General features: G+C 41.1%; 1 protein-coding gene across 5 annotated transcripts in view; it reads right to left on the reverse strand.

Moving 5' to 3' along the window:
* Nucleotides 1-15,991, reverse strand: part of nrcama (neuronal cell adhesion molecule a) — a 44,174-nt gene that overhangs the window by 3,728 nt on the left and 24,455 nt on the right. For 2 of the 5 annotated variants that reach the window (XM_008315804.3, XM_008315805.3), the window contains exons 3-27: nt 13,336-13,499; nt 12,475-12,492; nt 12,058-12,163; nt 11,295-11,488; nt 10,970-11,092; nt 10,714-10,884; nt 10,450-10,561; nt 10,165-10,349; nt 9,625-9,756; nt 9,344-9,487; nt 8,813-8,924; nt 8,552-8,718; nt 7,737-7,884; nt 7,502-7,626; nt 6,810-6,839; nt 6,379-6,480; nt 6,021-6,218; nt 5,873-5,943; nt 5,563-5,788; nt 5,018-5,133; nt 4,723-4,930; nt 4,260-4,382; nt 3,998-4,174; nt 688-819; nt 532-610 (exon numbers count right to left, since the gene is read on the reverse strand). In XM_008315804.3, coding sequence (XP_008314026.1) covers nt 532-610; nt 688-819; nt 3,998-4,174; nt 4,260-4,382; nt 4,723-4,930; nt 5,018-5,133; nt 5,563-5,788; nt 5,873-5,943; nt 6,021-6,218; nt 6,379-6,480; nt 6,810-6,839; nt 7,502-7,626; nt 7,737-7,884; nt 8,552-8,718; nt 8,813-8,924; nt 9,344-9,487; nt 9,625-9,756; nt 10,165-10,349; nt 10,450-10,561; nt 10,714-10,884; nt 10,970-11,092; nt 11,295-11,488; nt 12,058-12,163; nt 12,475-12,492; nt 13,336-13,444 — 3,308 coding nt within the window. In that variant the 5' untranslated portion in view covers nt 13,445-13,499. Of the gene's footprint in view, nt 1-531; nt 611-687; nt 820-1,940; nt 2,097-2,201; nt 2,325-2,617; nt 2,684-3,804; nt 3,838-3,997; nt 4,175-4,259; nt 4,383-4,722; nt 4,931-5,017; nt 5,134-5,562; nt 5,789-5,872; nt 5,944-6,020; nt 6,219-6,378; nt 6,481-6,809; nt 6,840-7,501; nt 7,627-7,736; nt 7,885-8,551; nt 8,719-8,812; nt 8,925-9,343; nt 9,488-9,624; nt 9,757-10,164; nt 10,350-10,449; nt 10,562-10,713; nt 10,885-10,969; nt 11,093-11,294; nt 11,489-12,057; nt 12,164-12,474; nt 12,493-13,335; nt 13,500-15,991 lie in introns of all 5 variants that reach the window. The other 3 variants (XM_008315800.3, XM_008315806.3, XM_008315809.3) reach the window with 3 other exon arrangements.

Here is a 15,991-nt window from a genome sequence, read left to right on the forward strand (position 1 = left end):
AACTAATTCTAACTAATCCTAACTAACTGACATGATCTTCCCTTGTTTCATAGACCAGCAATCGCCACTGTTCAGGTGATTTTTATTTATTTTTTTAATTTTTTATTTAAAGCTGCCATCAGTGGTGTTGTCTTTTTGGCTGCGTGTTGTTTGTCATTTCCTGTTGTTGTGGTCGTTACCATCATGATTGTGTTCCCAATTTGCAATGATTCAAGACAAGGGAGACAAGGACGTCCAAGATGGAGCGTCCAAGTACGGGGGGGGGGAGGGGCTCACTGACAGCAGCTTTGTGTGGTCGGTTAATGGAATCCCTGTTTAAAGCCGTCGGATCAGCACAGATGTTTGTCTTGCCTCTGTGGAGTATTTGGTTATGGAGTCTGGGGTGAGGAGTGTCTCTGCAGCCTGGTACAAAGCTCTACGTACAGTACAAGTCAACAGCCACGTCAGGACACAATGGGTGGAGGAATATACATATTTTAAGTACTGCGTGTTGAGAATACGTGCGTTTTTTTTTTTTTCTCCTCATCTCACCTGTATTCTCCGAACGTCCCGTCGTCTTCCTTCATGGGCTGGATCTCAGGGTCCTGGTGGGCTTCTTCTTTCTCCTTCACTGTGGTTTTTAAGAGTTTGTTTCAATCGTGTTCATGTCAAAAATAAGTGTATGACGGATGTGTGTGAGTGTACTACCTGGGTATTTGCCCCCTTTGTTCCTCTTGATGAAGCAGACTATGAGGAGGACCAGGATGAGGAGCGCGATGGCACACATCAGTCCTATAAACCAGCCCTGGGTCGCGATGTCCACATGTCGGCTCGGAACGGCTGTAAAGAATTTCAGACAGAGTTGATGCCAGTCCAGGTTTATACACAAACCTCCTGTGATGAGGTGATTTTCTGTCTGTTTTCTTCATGCTCAGACAAACAGAGGCTGTAAACTCAAAAATGTGTTAAAAGACAATGATTGTATTTTTAAGGATGCACGACAGTATCAGATACTGATAATCGACGGCTAAAAATGCAATGATTTTTCCTTAAAATACCGTTATCATTTACCTGGTAATGCAATTCAAGTTAAAAAATTTACTGATGAATTCAACAAAGACAGACAGACATATTCTGCTACTATGATACAAGCTAAAGATGGCTACCTACAGTTAGCACAACATGACATCGGCAGTGTTACAATTTACGGCATGCTAATGCTAAGCTTCACAAGAAATTAAGTCGACTAATTTCAAAACAATAACTTAATTAGGGTCATGTTAGCAAAGATAGAGATCGCCTTGGCAGCATCAGCTAGCACAGAGGCTAAATGAATAAAAACACAAAGTTAGAGTGGCTGGTTTGGAAGTTTGGAAGGTGCTAGAAGTCGGCCATGGACAGATAAATGTCCAAGGCAATAAATACTTATCCAAATCAAAAATATTCCATTAATTCCTGGTGTTAATTGTTGGAATAGTTTTAGCGTCTAGATGGCGCTAGTGGCCCAAGTTTGGGCCCTGGCACTAAGGTTAAGAATCACTGCCATAACAAATTTAGTGTTGATCTTTCAGTATCTGAAAATGATTGGTTATTGGTATTAAATAAAATATATATATATCGTGCATCCATAATGTTTTAGGATGGAGGGAATGGCAAAAAAATTAAAAAAAAAAAAAAAAAATAATAAAATAATCGCTCAGACAGAATAACTGGTTTTTTCTTGATGAGTACGAGCAGCATGCATTAGACTAATGTATGGACATGGTTCACATGCTTCTACAACAACAATCAAGAGAAGTACACAATCCAACATCTGAGGTCATGGGTCAGTGTAGATCTCATTGGACAGAACTGACACGAAAATGAGGAATTAATGAGGAATTAATGAGGAATTAATGAGGAACCTGACGGTGAATTAACATTGAGGAACATCTACTGCACTCTGAGGCATGCTGCCTCACCTGGCACCGTGACCAACACTTCATCTGCGCTGTGGACTGTCAGGTCACTGGGGTCTCTAGCTACCACACGCACCCTATAGGACGTCCCTGGCTTTAACCCTTTAATCATATGCGAGTGTGAGCCGTTTACCAACTCTTTTTTCCAGTCCTCTTTACCTAGAATCGGGAGTTGTGGGTGAGAGAAGAGTAAAGAGCAGGTGGTGAGATTGGGGAGGAGGTTGTGGGTCAGATTGCTGTGACTGATCAGACTGCTGCCCTTACTGTTCTCTACAATATATTCCACAAAGACATTCTTGTGGTGTCCAAAGTATTCCCAACTGATCATGGCACCGTCATCGGATACAGACGTGTTAACTGTGCCGAAGACAGGGCCTACAGGGGGCGCTGTGGAGAAGAGTGTGTTCAAACAAAATGTATTACCTGAAAATAACATGTTAGAGTATGGAGTGATAACAAGTCAATTTAAAGGTTCACCAAAACAAGTAGATTCAACTCCAGAGAAACAAATAATTATTTACTAATCTACAAATTTTAAGCCTCAAAAATGACATTAAAAAAATAAAAATCGAATAAAAAAACCCCAAAACAATAGTGTAAGGGAAACACCACTTTCTGAGGTCTAAAATAAAGCAAATTTGATTTGTAACATTAGTTAGTGTCACAGGGAGTGCGTGTACCCTTGTGTAACGGGGTGTGTAGAGAGTGATTGATGGGGGAGGTTGGGTGAGGGGGCTCTGTGAGGCCTGAAAAAAACATGGAAAAGAGTGAGAGAACAGTCCAGAATAACCAACAGTCTCTACTGCATCGTTGCCGAAAGGAATAAAAACTAGTAGCACACTTGGTTCAAGAGACGTTTCCTATAAAAGGGCAGCATGCTTATTATTATTATTATTGTTATTAGTATTTTTATGAAAACTCTATTCTGACTAAACAACGTGTAGCAACGGCGGGTCAAATGGTTAGTATCACATTTGATGAATTACATCCATGAGCATCATGCATGAGAGCTAATCAAACTGCGGCTAATAATAATGCATAACTAATGTAAGATTATGCAGCACTATAGTCAGGGCTGAAAAGGCTCAGGGCAAAAAGTCGTTAAAATACTAGCAACTGCCATATAATACAATGTGATGTGTATTTTGTGTATAAAAACTTATGTTGTTAGCCGAGTTAGCCTAATTTAGCCACACTTAATAATTTAGTATGGCTAATAATTTTGAACATACACAGTATGTAATACAAAAACAAACTTAAATAAACCAAAAATATATTACGTACAGAGGTTTAGTTATAATTAGCCAAAAGATAATGAAAAGTAAGACCGGTAAAGTTAGCCAATTTAGCTTAAAATATTAAACCAACCGCTAACTAGAAAATCATGCAGAAGTTTTAAAAAGGGAAGATTATTAAATTAAGTGACAAAAAGCTAGCAAACAACAGAATTGGTGTGTAAAGAATACATGGTAACTTAGAACAGTGAAAATAAAACCAGAAAGTTTAGGCTAGTGGGGCTAGCAAGCCGGATATAAAAGGGAGCTACCTGTGAAGTAGCAAAACCAAACGGTTAGCCAAAAGGTATTTTCGTTTTAATAATATTGTAAGGGAAAAATGGGCCATGAACATGAGTTTTTTTTTCTACCCTGTCTATAGTGAATATATAACTTGTTAATTTTCTTAATCTAAAACAAGCTCGGCTGCTTGAAGATGCCATGAAAGTTTGCCACTCTGAAAGTCCCGTTATATAAAACACAGTCTGCTAACATGCTAACTTAGCAACATGCAGGGCAAAATACAGACAGGTTCTCTGTATTAGAACAAATACTATCATGCAGGGACTTCCGGTGGCAAACTTGGTTTTTACCTTTGCCCGTCACTACTGTGGGCTGAGTTTGAGCTTCAGAGAGAAAAGAAAAGAGAGATGTAAAGAGGTCTTAAGGTGGGCTGAGAGTCTGCAGTAGAGCTCCAGGTCTACGACCACAGGAACACGGGATGTGACCTCTGTATTTTGTATGTAGTTTGGAGGTAAAAGGCTTTATCTGACTCCGAGGTCTCACCTGTGTCCATGACTGTGAACGCTTCGTTGGTGACGTCAGGCCCAGAACCCTTTATCGTCTTCGCGCTCAGGTAAAACTTGTAGAGCATGCTGGCATTTAGGTGGCTCAGAGTGACCGTGGTCTCATTGGCTGAAAACGTCATGACTTTGGTGGGACCCACTTCATTGGTGTTGTTGACTGTGAAGACAGTAGGACACATACAGTATGGTTCTGATCCTGACTGGACCCAAATACTGCTTCAGAATGAGCTCATTCAACTCACCTGCTTGGAATTTCAAGGTGTACCCAGCGAGGCGCCCATTGTTGGTCTTCGGTGGACCCCACTCCAAGGTAAGAGAGTCTAAACTGGGGTTGACAACGTTCAGAAACGATGGCGGTCCAGGGACTAAAAACCAAATCAGAATGTGGTCAGGCTCTGTAGAACAGCACCAGTGACTCTTCTTTGGTGGCTTCATAGCAAATACTAGACCAGGCATGGGCAAACTACGGCCCGGGGGCCGGATGTAGACCGTTTGGCTTTTTAATCCAGCCCACCAAATTTGTCCAAATTATGTCATTAATTTCTATTTTCAAGATACTTCTGCCTTTCCCCTGCAATGCCCAAATTTCCCCAATAGATGGCATTGAAAAGGCTAAAAGCATTTTAGCCTTTACTGACTGACTTTTCCATGTCATTTGTTTTAGTTCACAAAAACTCTCCATGCATCTGCTCCTGCCACACCCACCTCCCTCTGGGGTCTCAAATGTCTTGGTGGGGCTCGGTGGACCTTCTCCTTTGTTGTTGAAGACCTTGACGAAGACCTTGTAGACACTGTACGGCTGGAGGCTCGGCAGAGGGACTTCACTGAGGTTTCCTTTGAACGTCAGAACCTCCTCCTGATAGTCGGTCTCTTCTTCTGTCTCGTGCACGCTGCGCTCACGTCCGTAGTGAACCTGGACACGAGAGTGGGTTTGGTTTAAAGCTTCATTTATATCTGATGTCCTAAAACAGAGGTCCGGTGTTCGCATCAACAGAAATACCTTGTATCCCTGCAGCTGTCCTCTGACTGACTGAGCTGGCACAGGCTCCCAGTGGATTTCTGCTCGTGTGCTGTTTCGAAGCAAGATCTGCACACGCTCAGGAGCAGACAGCGGCACTGAAAAAAATACGCCGTATGTTAAATGTGTAATCTAAAAATTAGCTTGAAAAGCGTTAGCATTAACCAAACAGCTAACAAAAATGACTGAAGTTATTTCACTCATACGCACACAGCCATTCACAGACAGACATACGCTACTAGTATAGCACAAGGTAGCCTACCAGAAAAGTCATTGATCACTTGTATAAACTTCGTTAACCCGTAAAAATCCATAAATTAGCCGCATCATTGTTTAAGCCGCAAGGTTCAAAGCGTGTAAAAAAAAAATATTGTGGAAATAATGGTATTTGTCTATTTAGGACAATATAGTAAACACATGTTCATGTACTGTATTTTTAATTGATTTTTAATTGGTGGGAATAATTGGGGGGAAAATGCAAAAATAATAAAAATATGAAATTCGTCAATAAAAACAGTTCCACTCACAGTCCTCTCCAGAATACCCGATCACCACCTCAGGGTCCGGTCCGCTGCCGTAGTCGTTGAAAGCCTGAACCTTAATTTCATAAGGCACAAAAGTGGGCGTTCCGGTCACTGTGAACGTGGAGTCGTTGGCCACATTCTGTGACAACCAGTCTTCGCCTGTGTCCCTCTGTCTCCACTGGACTTTGTATTCCAATCCCGGTCCGTTGGACTGGAGTCCGTCAAGTTGCTGCGAAGAAAGAACGGCCTTTGAGTTCGTGTTTCACGACCAGCTCACAGCGTGTACAACATTAAACCAGTGGAAAGGGCGTACTGTCCAGGTGATGACGAGGTTGCCAGGTCCTGTTCCTACTCCCTGAACATTGGTTGGATTTTCATCAGGAGCTGTAGAAGCAGAAATCAGGGTTAAATCTGTTTTTTCTTTTTCCAGTTTGGGTTTTTTTTTTTTTTTCATTCAGTACCTGCTGGGTTGGTTCTGTACTGGCGTGAAGGCAGGCTGGGGTCACTGAAGCCTACATTATTCTCGGCTAACACTCGGAAAGAGTAGTAGACGTACGGAGACAGGCTCAGCTGTGCTGTTGTGCTTGTGCCCGAGACCTCGGTCAGGTTGTTCCAGGTTCCAGGCTGGTGGAGCAGATCCTCGTACTGAATCAAGAATTCTGTGAACATTAAGAGAAGATTGGACCCTGGGTTTTTAGCAACAGAACTGTGTTTTTTTTAAATTTGGAAACTGCTGTTTTTGAGATATTTGTAGGCTACGCTGTGTAACGTAGTAGAAATACATATCGTGCATGTACTGCAGTATTTGTGAGGGCGTACTCTGTGTGGGACTGTTGTTCTCATCTCCAGGGATCCAGGTGAGTTGAACGCTCCTCTCAGTCTGGTCGGTCAGTTCCAGGTCAGTTGGTGGGTCGGGTATTTCTGGGAAAACAACAACAAAAAAAAAACTCAGAACAAATTAAAAATGGATGTTTTCTTAAAACATACATTTTGTTTAAACTTAAACTCAGTGAAAACAGCAGTGGTGTGGAGCGTCTTCTGTTTTCATTCAAGAAAAACAATGACTGAAAAAAATGAACACAAAACAAAGGATTTGCTGATGTATTTTCAAAGACAAACAGGTGAATGAGGTAAAAAAAAAAAACAAAAAAAAAACAGGCAGTCAACGTGACCCCAAAAACCTCACTGTTTCAACAGACAGCATTCATGAGTGAAAATGGTAAAAGCTACAGGTGCCACACTCTGTTTACCGTAGGCAATAGCTGGAGTAGGAGTTGCCTCTGTGGCCGCGAGAAGCAAGAGTAAAGTGCAAGAAGAAAGTTAGTCATTAGTGACGGAGACAAGAGGAGAGCAGCAGAAGTTCAGTTGTTATGAATCCAACTTCAAATATAACAGACATCTGTATGTTTTAGAACACATTACACAATATATCATGTCAGTACAGTACAGTAAAACCATGGTGTATCACCTCAAGATACCCAAGAAAATATGATTACAGTCATTTTTAAAACATTTGTTTCCTTAATAATTCATTTTTGCTTTTTCACAAATTACAAAGTTAGCCAAATTAAAAAAAAAATAAATCAAAAAGTAGCTAATAATTAACAAAAGATCATGAAATGTCATCAAAATATCTATGTACCTCACTGTTATGCCATAATATTTATGGAAAAGTACGTTAACTCAACGACACCAAAACTGAACGTTGTAGCAAAGATTATAATTAGCTTAATTAGCTTACTGATCGGAACAAAGTAAACTCGGCAGAAGCAGATATAATCCAAAGGTGTAAACAAAACAGATTTAAAAAAAATACTAATAAATTAGCCAAACATTTTGACAAACAAAAATGGTCTACTGTTTAGTCAAATTTAGTTGCAATATTTGATTTTTTTTTAAAAAACACACAGAGTTAAGAACCAAATGTGTGGAGGCTACGTACCGACAACAGTCAACATGGCGGTGGCGGAGTCCTGGTCCAGGGGGGTGTTCACGAAGCAGGTGTAGGAGCCCTCGTCTTCCTCCGTCACATCGCTAATCGTCAAACTTTCCATTTCTACTTTAAACCTTTAAAGTTTGAGAAAAAGTAACAAGTACATGAATCTCCCTCTGTGGACGGTAACAGTTAAAGATGTGAGACTGATTTGGCAGGGGGGTCATTTTTATTATTTTTTTACCTTTCATTTATTGGCAGCTCCCCATTATCTTTGAGCCACGTTATGGTTGGAGTGAGGGAGACGTCATGTTTGACTCTACATTCGAACACGGCACTCAATCCTCTCTGCACCACCTTGTACTCGGGCTGCTTCAGGATACGGGTGGGCTCTGGAGCAGAGAGACGAGAACAAGAAGGTGTCTGTGGTGAACGACAACGTCATCTCTGCTAATAAGAAAAAACTACTACCTCACACACCTGTGCACAGACAGTAACTCTACTGTATATTCATCAATTGTAAATATATATATATATATATTTGTTATCCTTTGTCATTTTGTTAAATGCTACTAACGCTAGTTCTGATCACGAAATAGCACTACGTTAAATGCACTTGAACTATGCACCGTTGTGTATCACAGTATAGCCAGAGTGGTATAGTGTAATATGTGGGTTAGTAGAGATGGTCTGTGCAGTGTGGGCCTGTTTAGTTCAACACACCCTGATATACTGACAGGAATTGAAGAAAGACAAACAAAAAAAAGTCCTTCTTCAACAGCTCTGAGTCGCTCTCTTTTTTTAAGTTTTTAAGAGTATTTCATTGTTCTCTCCATCACTGTTGCATAGACAAACAAAGCTAAGATGTTAGCAGTAAATAAATAATAGTTTTATGATGACGACTCATTTTCAAAGGCACACCTGAAGATCTTTGATGGTCCACTAGGGCGCCACGGCACAGTGTTTGGGGATCACTTTTATATTCTAATTTTCACACCTAATCCCAAAATTAAAAAAATTGAAAAATGTAATTTATAGTTCTGTGGTCACTTTTCTGACCTTTAACCTCGAGGTAAACGTGGTTTTCCTTGAGTCCCAGGTTGTTGGTGGCGATGCAGGTGTACTTTCCGCTGTTGTGCGGCTGAGCCACCAGGATCTCCAGTGTACCGTTCTCATGGATTACATAGGAATCGCTGTTCTTGATGCTCATATGACTGTCTTTGAACCTACAGAGAAATTCAAACGGCAAAATCCGTGTCGTGTTACACAGGAATTTGTTCACAGTCACGAACGCAGAACGCTAAATCCACGAGTCTCTACCATGTGATGGCTGGTATTGGTGAGCCGAAGGAGGCGCAGTGAAGAAGGGCAGGGTTGTTGGTGATGACCTTGTACACCTGGTTAGGTGGAGTCAGCACTCTTGGTGGTTCCGCTACGAGAGAGAGAGAGAGAGAGAGAGAGAATACTAGCCTGTTAGCTTAGCATCTATGAAGGGGTGCATCCTTTACTTCAAGTTCATATAATGTATGCAGCACCACCTACAGGTGAGATAAGGGGAGCAGGTATCCAAACTCAATGGCAGCATTGAGCATATTTTCCCTCTTTGTGTCAAGCCACAACCTAAAGATGCCGCTAACATGCTAGCAAAACACTAGCCTGTCGGTCCTGGTAACGCGCCACAAAAACAATACTAGCCTAAGTGTCTTTAATGGTGTTTGTCTTTTGTATTTAACTTTTGATGTCAATACAGCACCATCTACAGGTTTAGGAAGAGGAGCTACATGCTAAATGCTACCAAACACATGCATTCATCCCCTTTAACACATCTTTCTCTTTATGCAACAGACTTACCGAGAACACTGACAAAAGCGTTAGCTAGCAGGTAGCCGAACTCATTGGATGCGTTGCACTGGTAGACGGCACTGGATCCTGACTGCACACTGCTGAGTATCACAGTGTCGGCTTCCACCTTACGACTGGGATCCTCAGGAGCATCTGCGACCAAACCACAAACGGTATAAATCATATTTTAGAGAAATAATCGTCCAATAAGGACTTCAGCTCAAGGCTAGGTTGTAGAGACATGGATTTGTACAGGTTTTCTCTGAGACCACTGTGCAGTTTTCACTCACTTGTTAAAGGCACTCCATTGACAAACCAGGAAATTGTTGGCATTGGTTCTCCACTGACTCGACAAGTCAGGATTCCAGTCTCATTTGGAGCCAGGATCAGGTTCCTGGGAGCACTGATCCAAAAAGGAGCCGCTAATAAAGAAGAAAAACAAAGATGTCAGGGATCAATCTGCATTTTAGTAAAATAAACATTATTTATTACAATGTCGTTTATGTACATTTAAAGCAGTATTTTGTTTTAACCACAGACTCCTTCTGTAGACCAGACACTTGTTGAGCCCCGCCCCACGTCGACATGTTAACAGCTATTTCTTTACTTAACACATAATAGTGACTAAATAACTGTTATCTAAAAAAAAAAAAAAAAATTACAAGTGCAATTTCATCCTTTGGCTAAAATAAAGACTATTTAAATATTTAAATTTAAGTTTGTCCCCGTCCAGTCCACCTGTGCCCCCCCCCACTTTGGACACAAAATATTAACAAAAATGGAAAACAAAAAATTGGTGAGAGAATAAGTGTTGTGGCTGATTGTTGTACCTTTGACAGTGACTTTAATCATGTGTTGTGCACTCCCCAGTTTGTTGGAGGCGGTACATTGGTAATCTCCCGCGTCGGCTTCAGTCACCTCCACGACCTTCAGCATTTTCTTGAAGTTGTGAAAGGAAACCCTGCTGTTGGTCAGTTCAACTCCATCCTTCAGCCAGGAGATCTCAGGAGTGGGTCTGAGACGAAGGAAACCACCAGGTTACTGTCATATTGGTGAACGTGCTGTGACCCCGACAGTATGATCACATGAATCGATGACAGCACATTCACACTTACAGGCCCTCGGCGATGCATTCCAGCACCAGAGTCTCTTTTCTCAGAACCATCTTGGTGCTGGAGGAACCCTGAGGCAACATGAAACCAGGGCGGTGCTCCCCCTCTGGCCTGTCTGAGAACACACAAGTAAGAAAAATCCAAGTCAGAAACTGGAAAGAACATTAGACTTATTGCATTGATAATCAAAACAAACTGCAGGTAGATAAAAAATGTTATGAAATGAACACGTTTCCTAGGTAACAGTATGTTGTCGTCTTGACTTACTGTTGAGCACGGTCACTGAGATGGGCTGTTTCTGCTGGATGGTCTGAGTGTGGGGAAAACGGGCGTAGCAGATGTAGTCGCTCCTGGTGTCCTCTGGGAGAACGTTGGAAAAGTACAAGTCTCCATTCTGGGCCTGGGTCAGCCTTTGGTCCAACGGAAGCCTCTGGAAGTCTGGAAGAATGTGAGATTTTCACATTTATGTTGGTGTTGATTTATTGATAATAAAAACAAAAATGTTGCATCTAGATAAACTGACTGTTATCCATCCAGAATATGACGGGAGGGGGCAGCCCAGTGGGGGGCCGACACTTCAGCACCAGGGAGACACCCTTCTGCACTGAGATGGCTTCGTTTCTTTCTTTTGACCACAAGGGGGACCCTGCGAGTCACAAACGTCAAACATGGAATCTGTTAGTATTCCGTTGATTAGACATTTGACTGAACTGAATCCTTTAGAAACAAATACTAGGTTTGATTCCTTTGGGACATTTGACTGGACTGAATCCTTTAGAAACAAATACTAGGTGAAAAAATAAATATAACAATGTTAATAGGTAAAACATCAGTGAAACAGGTCATACTGGACTGTCTGATGACAAAGTTGTCGGACACAGCCGTGCCATGCTCATTGTGGGCCGTGCACTGGTACGTTCCCTCGTACGCCTGTGCCTTTTCCCCGCTGATGTCGATGACCAGAGTTCCTGAACTGGGCCTCATCAGGACTTTGGAGTCCGACTCAACGTCGAAGTGACTCCCATTTCTCGTCCAGGAGAAACTAAGGTCAGCCATAAGATAAAAAAAAAAATCTTAACTTGCTAACTTGAACATTAGCTGAAGCTAATACCATCAGTTTTAAGGGCAGGTACATCTGACAGACACTCAAAAAAAACCAAATACTTTTTTTAAAAATAGTCATATATAGTGGGGGTTACTGATCGTTATTTAAGTCTCAGTTCCTGTTTTTTTTTTTTTTCAGTTACTTTATTAGTAGGCATCAATCGATATTTTCTCTTTTATCGTCATTTTGGAATCCAGTCGTGGGTCAGTGGGCCGGGTTAGACCTGCGGGCCACCAGTTTATAATCACTGCTGTAAGCCGACCTTGTGGTCATTTAATGGTAAATATATTTTGCAATCTTTTTTTTTTTTTTTAAAAAACAACACAATTTCCTGAGACGTCCTTTTACAATTCAGTTAAAAAAATAAAAATACAAATCATATTAATCTACGACATTTATTCCAGTTTGGTTTTTTTTACACTGTGTTCAGTCTTACCAAATACAAATCATATTAATCTAGGACATTTATTCCAGTTTGTTTTTTTTTACACTGTGTTCAGTCTTACCTTGGACTGGGTTTACCCTTGGCCTCACACTGAATAATGATGTTCTCCCTCGGATCAAAGATATTATCCTTGGGGGATTGCTGTGTTATGGTGGGGGGTTGTGGCACTGGAGAAACACAGAGTAAAGCACGGGTCAGGATCACACGCACAGACAGACAGATGGACGGAGATCTCAGTGTGAATGGAAAACACATCCAAACTGGGATGAACATGCAACATGCAGCCACGTCAAGTCAAAAATACCTGAAGCTAAAACACTCACTGCAAACAAAACCAAATGAGACGGACCAGACGGACCATTTACTGCTCTGTGAAATGGTTTGAACAGCACTCCAAAACAATCATACTGAATCTAAAAAACAAAAGCATGCATCTGTAGAGCAAAAACTTATACACACTATAGTTTGGCCAACTTACATCCTTCCAGCACTTTAGCTTTTAGTCCATGGCGAATTGCCCGTAACACAGTGGTAGAATATTGAGGAAAGGTGTTAGTTTTTGCAAAGGAAAATCAGGTGGTTCAGATGAAGGAGTTCATCCTCCAGGTACAGTTTCTACATCCGTTGATCCTGCCTCACATCTGAGCTGCAACTCTTTTCTTTTCCAGGCAGGTTCAACAAATGCAGAAAAAGTAGTTGGAATATAAACAGACACTAAACAGAGTTTCTTTTTTTGTAGTCGGAGGTCCAAACAATCACATGCCTCAACGTGCAAAGAAAAGTAGGTTGGGATTTTTGAAAAAAAAAATAAAATAAATACAATTTTCATTGCCTGGAATAAAGGTAAAACGAGGGCTTTGTCTTGCTATCTTTATCAAGATTAGCTAAATTTTACTTGGTTTTGTGCCAATGTTTCATAGTTTAACGGAACTTTCAGTTCATTTTTTTTTTTTTTTTTGCTAAGTTTTAGCTTTAGTCGTTATACTCTGGATACTTTCATCTACGTTAGCCTAGTTTTGCTAATAAATTTTTCTTCGTCATTATTTTTATGCTAGCTTCTTGCTAGATTTGCCTGCTAACAGTTGTAGCTATTCATTTGGTAGCATCTACAAAATCAATTTGATGTATTTGGCCTCATATTTTATCATATTCTATTCATGTTCTATGACAGATGGTGTGTACTGTAAATTCCTCCAGAGGCCAAATGGGTTAAACCACATTACCAGTGTGACATAATCATGTTCAAGTGTTCGCCTAAATTTATTTTTAAAAATGTGTATTTAAACACTACATTACAGGCTGATATGATGAGTTATATAATCTCAGTGAGGATACTTACGATCAAGTGGCACTTCCAGTGCAGATGTCATTTGACTCAAGAGTATTAATAACATAGCTCCCAACTCTGGTATCCACTTCCTGTTCCTGTCGGCGGTTGAGGGTGTCATGGTGAAGAGCTTTTTCCAGAATTAACAGCAGCAGAGTTTGTTGACAATGTGGAGTCTGTGGGGGGGGAAAAAGGACAGTATTTGAGAAATCACATGACCAAAAATTTCAAACCATCTTTCACCTGCCGTCTGAGAGCCGAGTTCCACTCGTCATAAATAAAAAGAATTTCAAAATACCTCAAGTACATACGGTATCAGGTTAGTCTGTAAGAGTACAAAACGCAGACACAGACGTAAATATTTAGTCTGTACTGCAGCGTCACATTGTTACAGTCGGTTCAACATCAAAAGTCTGATGTTTAGGTCAAACGTCGGTAAAAGGCTCCGTCTGTCGGACGGACCATCGTTCTGCCGGTGTAAAGACTGAAGTCAAAACAAACTCAACTCCAGACTTAAACAACTTAAACACTTGTCTCCCTGTCCTCTCTTAAATCTACAGTTTGTTGATTGAAACTTATGGAGAAACAAAGTAAATGCACGTCAACGTCACAACAGTAGGTTCCATAGTGTAGCTCGCCGGCCTTGGAAAGCAGATCTGCCGTTAACACAAGAATTCTCCAAATATGGGATCAGTAACATACATCTTTTTTTCTTTCATTGGTCTCAGGTGCAATATTTTATTTTTACCGAAGCTTTAAGGCTAAACGAGTTGCCGACATCTGCCATCCAACAGGATGTCCAACAGAGCTGGAGTGAGATCCTGTAAAAGTGTGGATTTAAAAGTGAATTGGCTTTAAAATACCTTTAGAGTACCTATTTCAGAACATTCTGTAAAATTGAACAACCCAGTACCAAATGGAAAAGGACTCGGTACCGACCTGGGGGGCAAAACTTGTTGGCTGTGAGTTCAAAACTCAACCCCTGGGCCGATATCAATGAAAATGTTAAAGATTTTCATTGACGAAGAATGCATGGAAGAGAAGGAACTAAATCATGATATCAATGAACATGTAATTGCAATGCATGGAAGAGAAGGAACTAAATCAGTCTTCAACCATTTAAGCAGATTTTGGTGCGCCGGATTAAAAAACCTCCTGTGCAACATCTGGCCCACGAGCCATAGTTTGCCCATGTCTGGTCGAGCACCTCTTGTATAATTCATAATGAAGAGCCAGAGTGTACAGCGACCACCAACCGCATTGGCATTAATTTGATTGTGTGTGTGTGTGTGTGTGTGTGTGTGTCATGTATTCACAACAGAGTAATACAACTCAGCTCCAGCTGCGTTCAGCGAAGATTAATCTCTGCCTTCTGTGTAATGAATAAACGATGGCTCGGCTCAGACGATGAAATATTGAATTTTATATCAGGCAATTTGAAACAAGTGGATTATTTTAATTTTTTTCGAGAACGTAGACCTAATGAAATAATTCGAGAGTTGAACGCTGGTGAGCCACTGTCCCTCCTGTCAGCAGGCTGGGACGGGTGGGAAGAAAGAGGACGGGAGTTGAGTCCATACTCTGTTTTCATTATTCATAAGCAGCAGCATGTTTCCCTGCACATCCACTGTACACACGCAGCTCACACAGGCCTTGAAGGTGAAACTACTGGACCTGAATATGAAATGGAGTCGGTGAGGAAGCCCAGCTGATGACTGGAGGACGGTGTGGTCATTATCACACTCTGTCCAGGAGTGCGTCAGATAATATCGGGCTGAAGTCATTGGAGTGTGAGCGAATCCAACCTCAGGACACGAATCCACAAACATGTCTCAGTTTAGATCAAACTACTTAAGAGAAAAGAGACGCAACTGAACATGTTTGGTTTTCGTCAAACTGTGGAAAGATGATACTATGCAAATACGCTAATGCTACATGCTACTGCCGCAGGAGAAGAAATTGCCTATCGTAGAGCAATGAAGACCATATTAAGCCTTGGCAAAGTCAAAGCAAATACATTGAAATTGCTTAAAAAGACAACAACCACAAACAGTCATGAGGCGCTTTTATCCTCAATTGCACCCAAACTAGCTAGCAAACAGCAAAAACATAACTAGTTAGCTCAGAATGCTAGCTTAAGCTAGCCTAGAAACACCAAGTAGTGATGTTCAAGTTCAAGAAAAAAGACACAGCCCACTGGACTTTCTAATTCGGCCCACCAGACACTGGTACAAGGTACGGTAAAGACTGTCATGCGGTACAATGAATCAACTGTAATTTCTGTTGCAGACTGAAGTCATGCGGTACAATGAATCAACTGTCATTTCTGTTGATGCCACTAGATGGTGGCACGCATCGAATGTACCAAATCATTATTAAAAGTTTAGATTTATTCTTATATATTTTATTTATTTATATTATTTAGTCCATACTAATACCTAACTGGTCCGCCAGCCAAACTTTGGACCTCATTTTGGACCGTGAGCCACAGCGAATATCTAACATTTGCCTTTGAAAAAGTTGCTTCAGTCATGGTCGTTCCATGAAGGATCTTTTCAAGGAGGAAGACATTTCTCTGGCATCAGTTACGGTGTCACAGGAGGAGAAAACAAGACGCTGACAGAGGAAGACGACTTGGATAAATCTGGCTGGGGCTTCCTCCTCCTCC

This window comes from Cynoglossus semilaevis, chromosome 8 (genome assembly GCF_000523025.1).
Source record: "Cynoglossus semilaevis isolate Cse_v1.0 chromosome 8, Cse_v1.0, whole genome shotgun sequence".
Taxonomy (NCBI): domain Eukaryota; kingdom Metazoa; phylum Chordata; class Actinopteri; order Pleuronectiformes; family Cynoglossidae; genus Cynoglossus; species Cynoglossus semilaevis.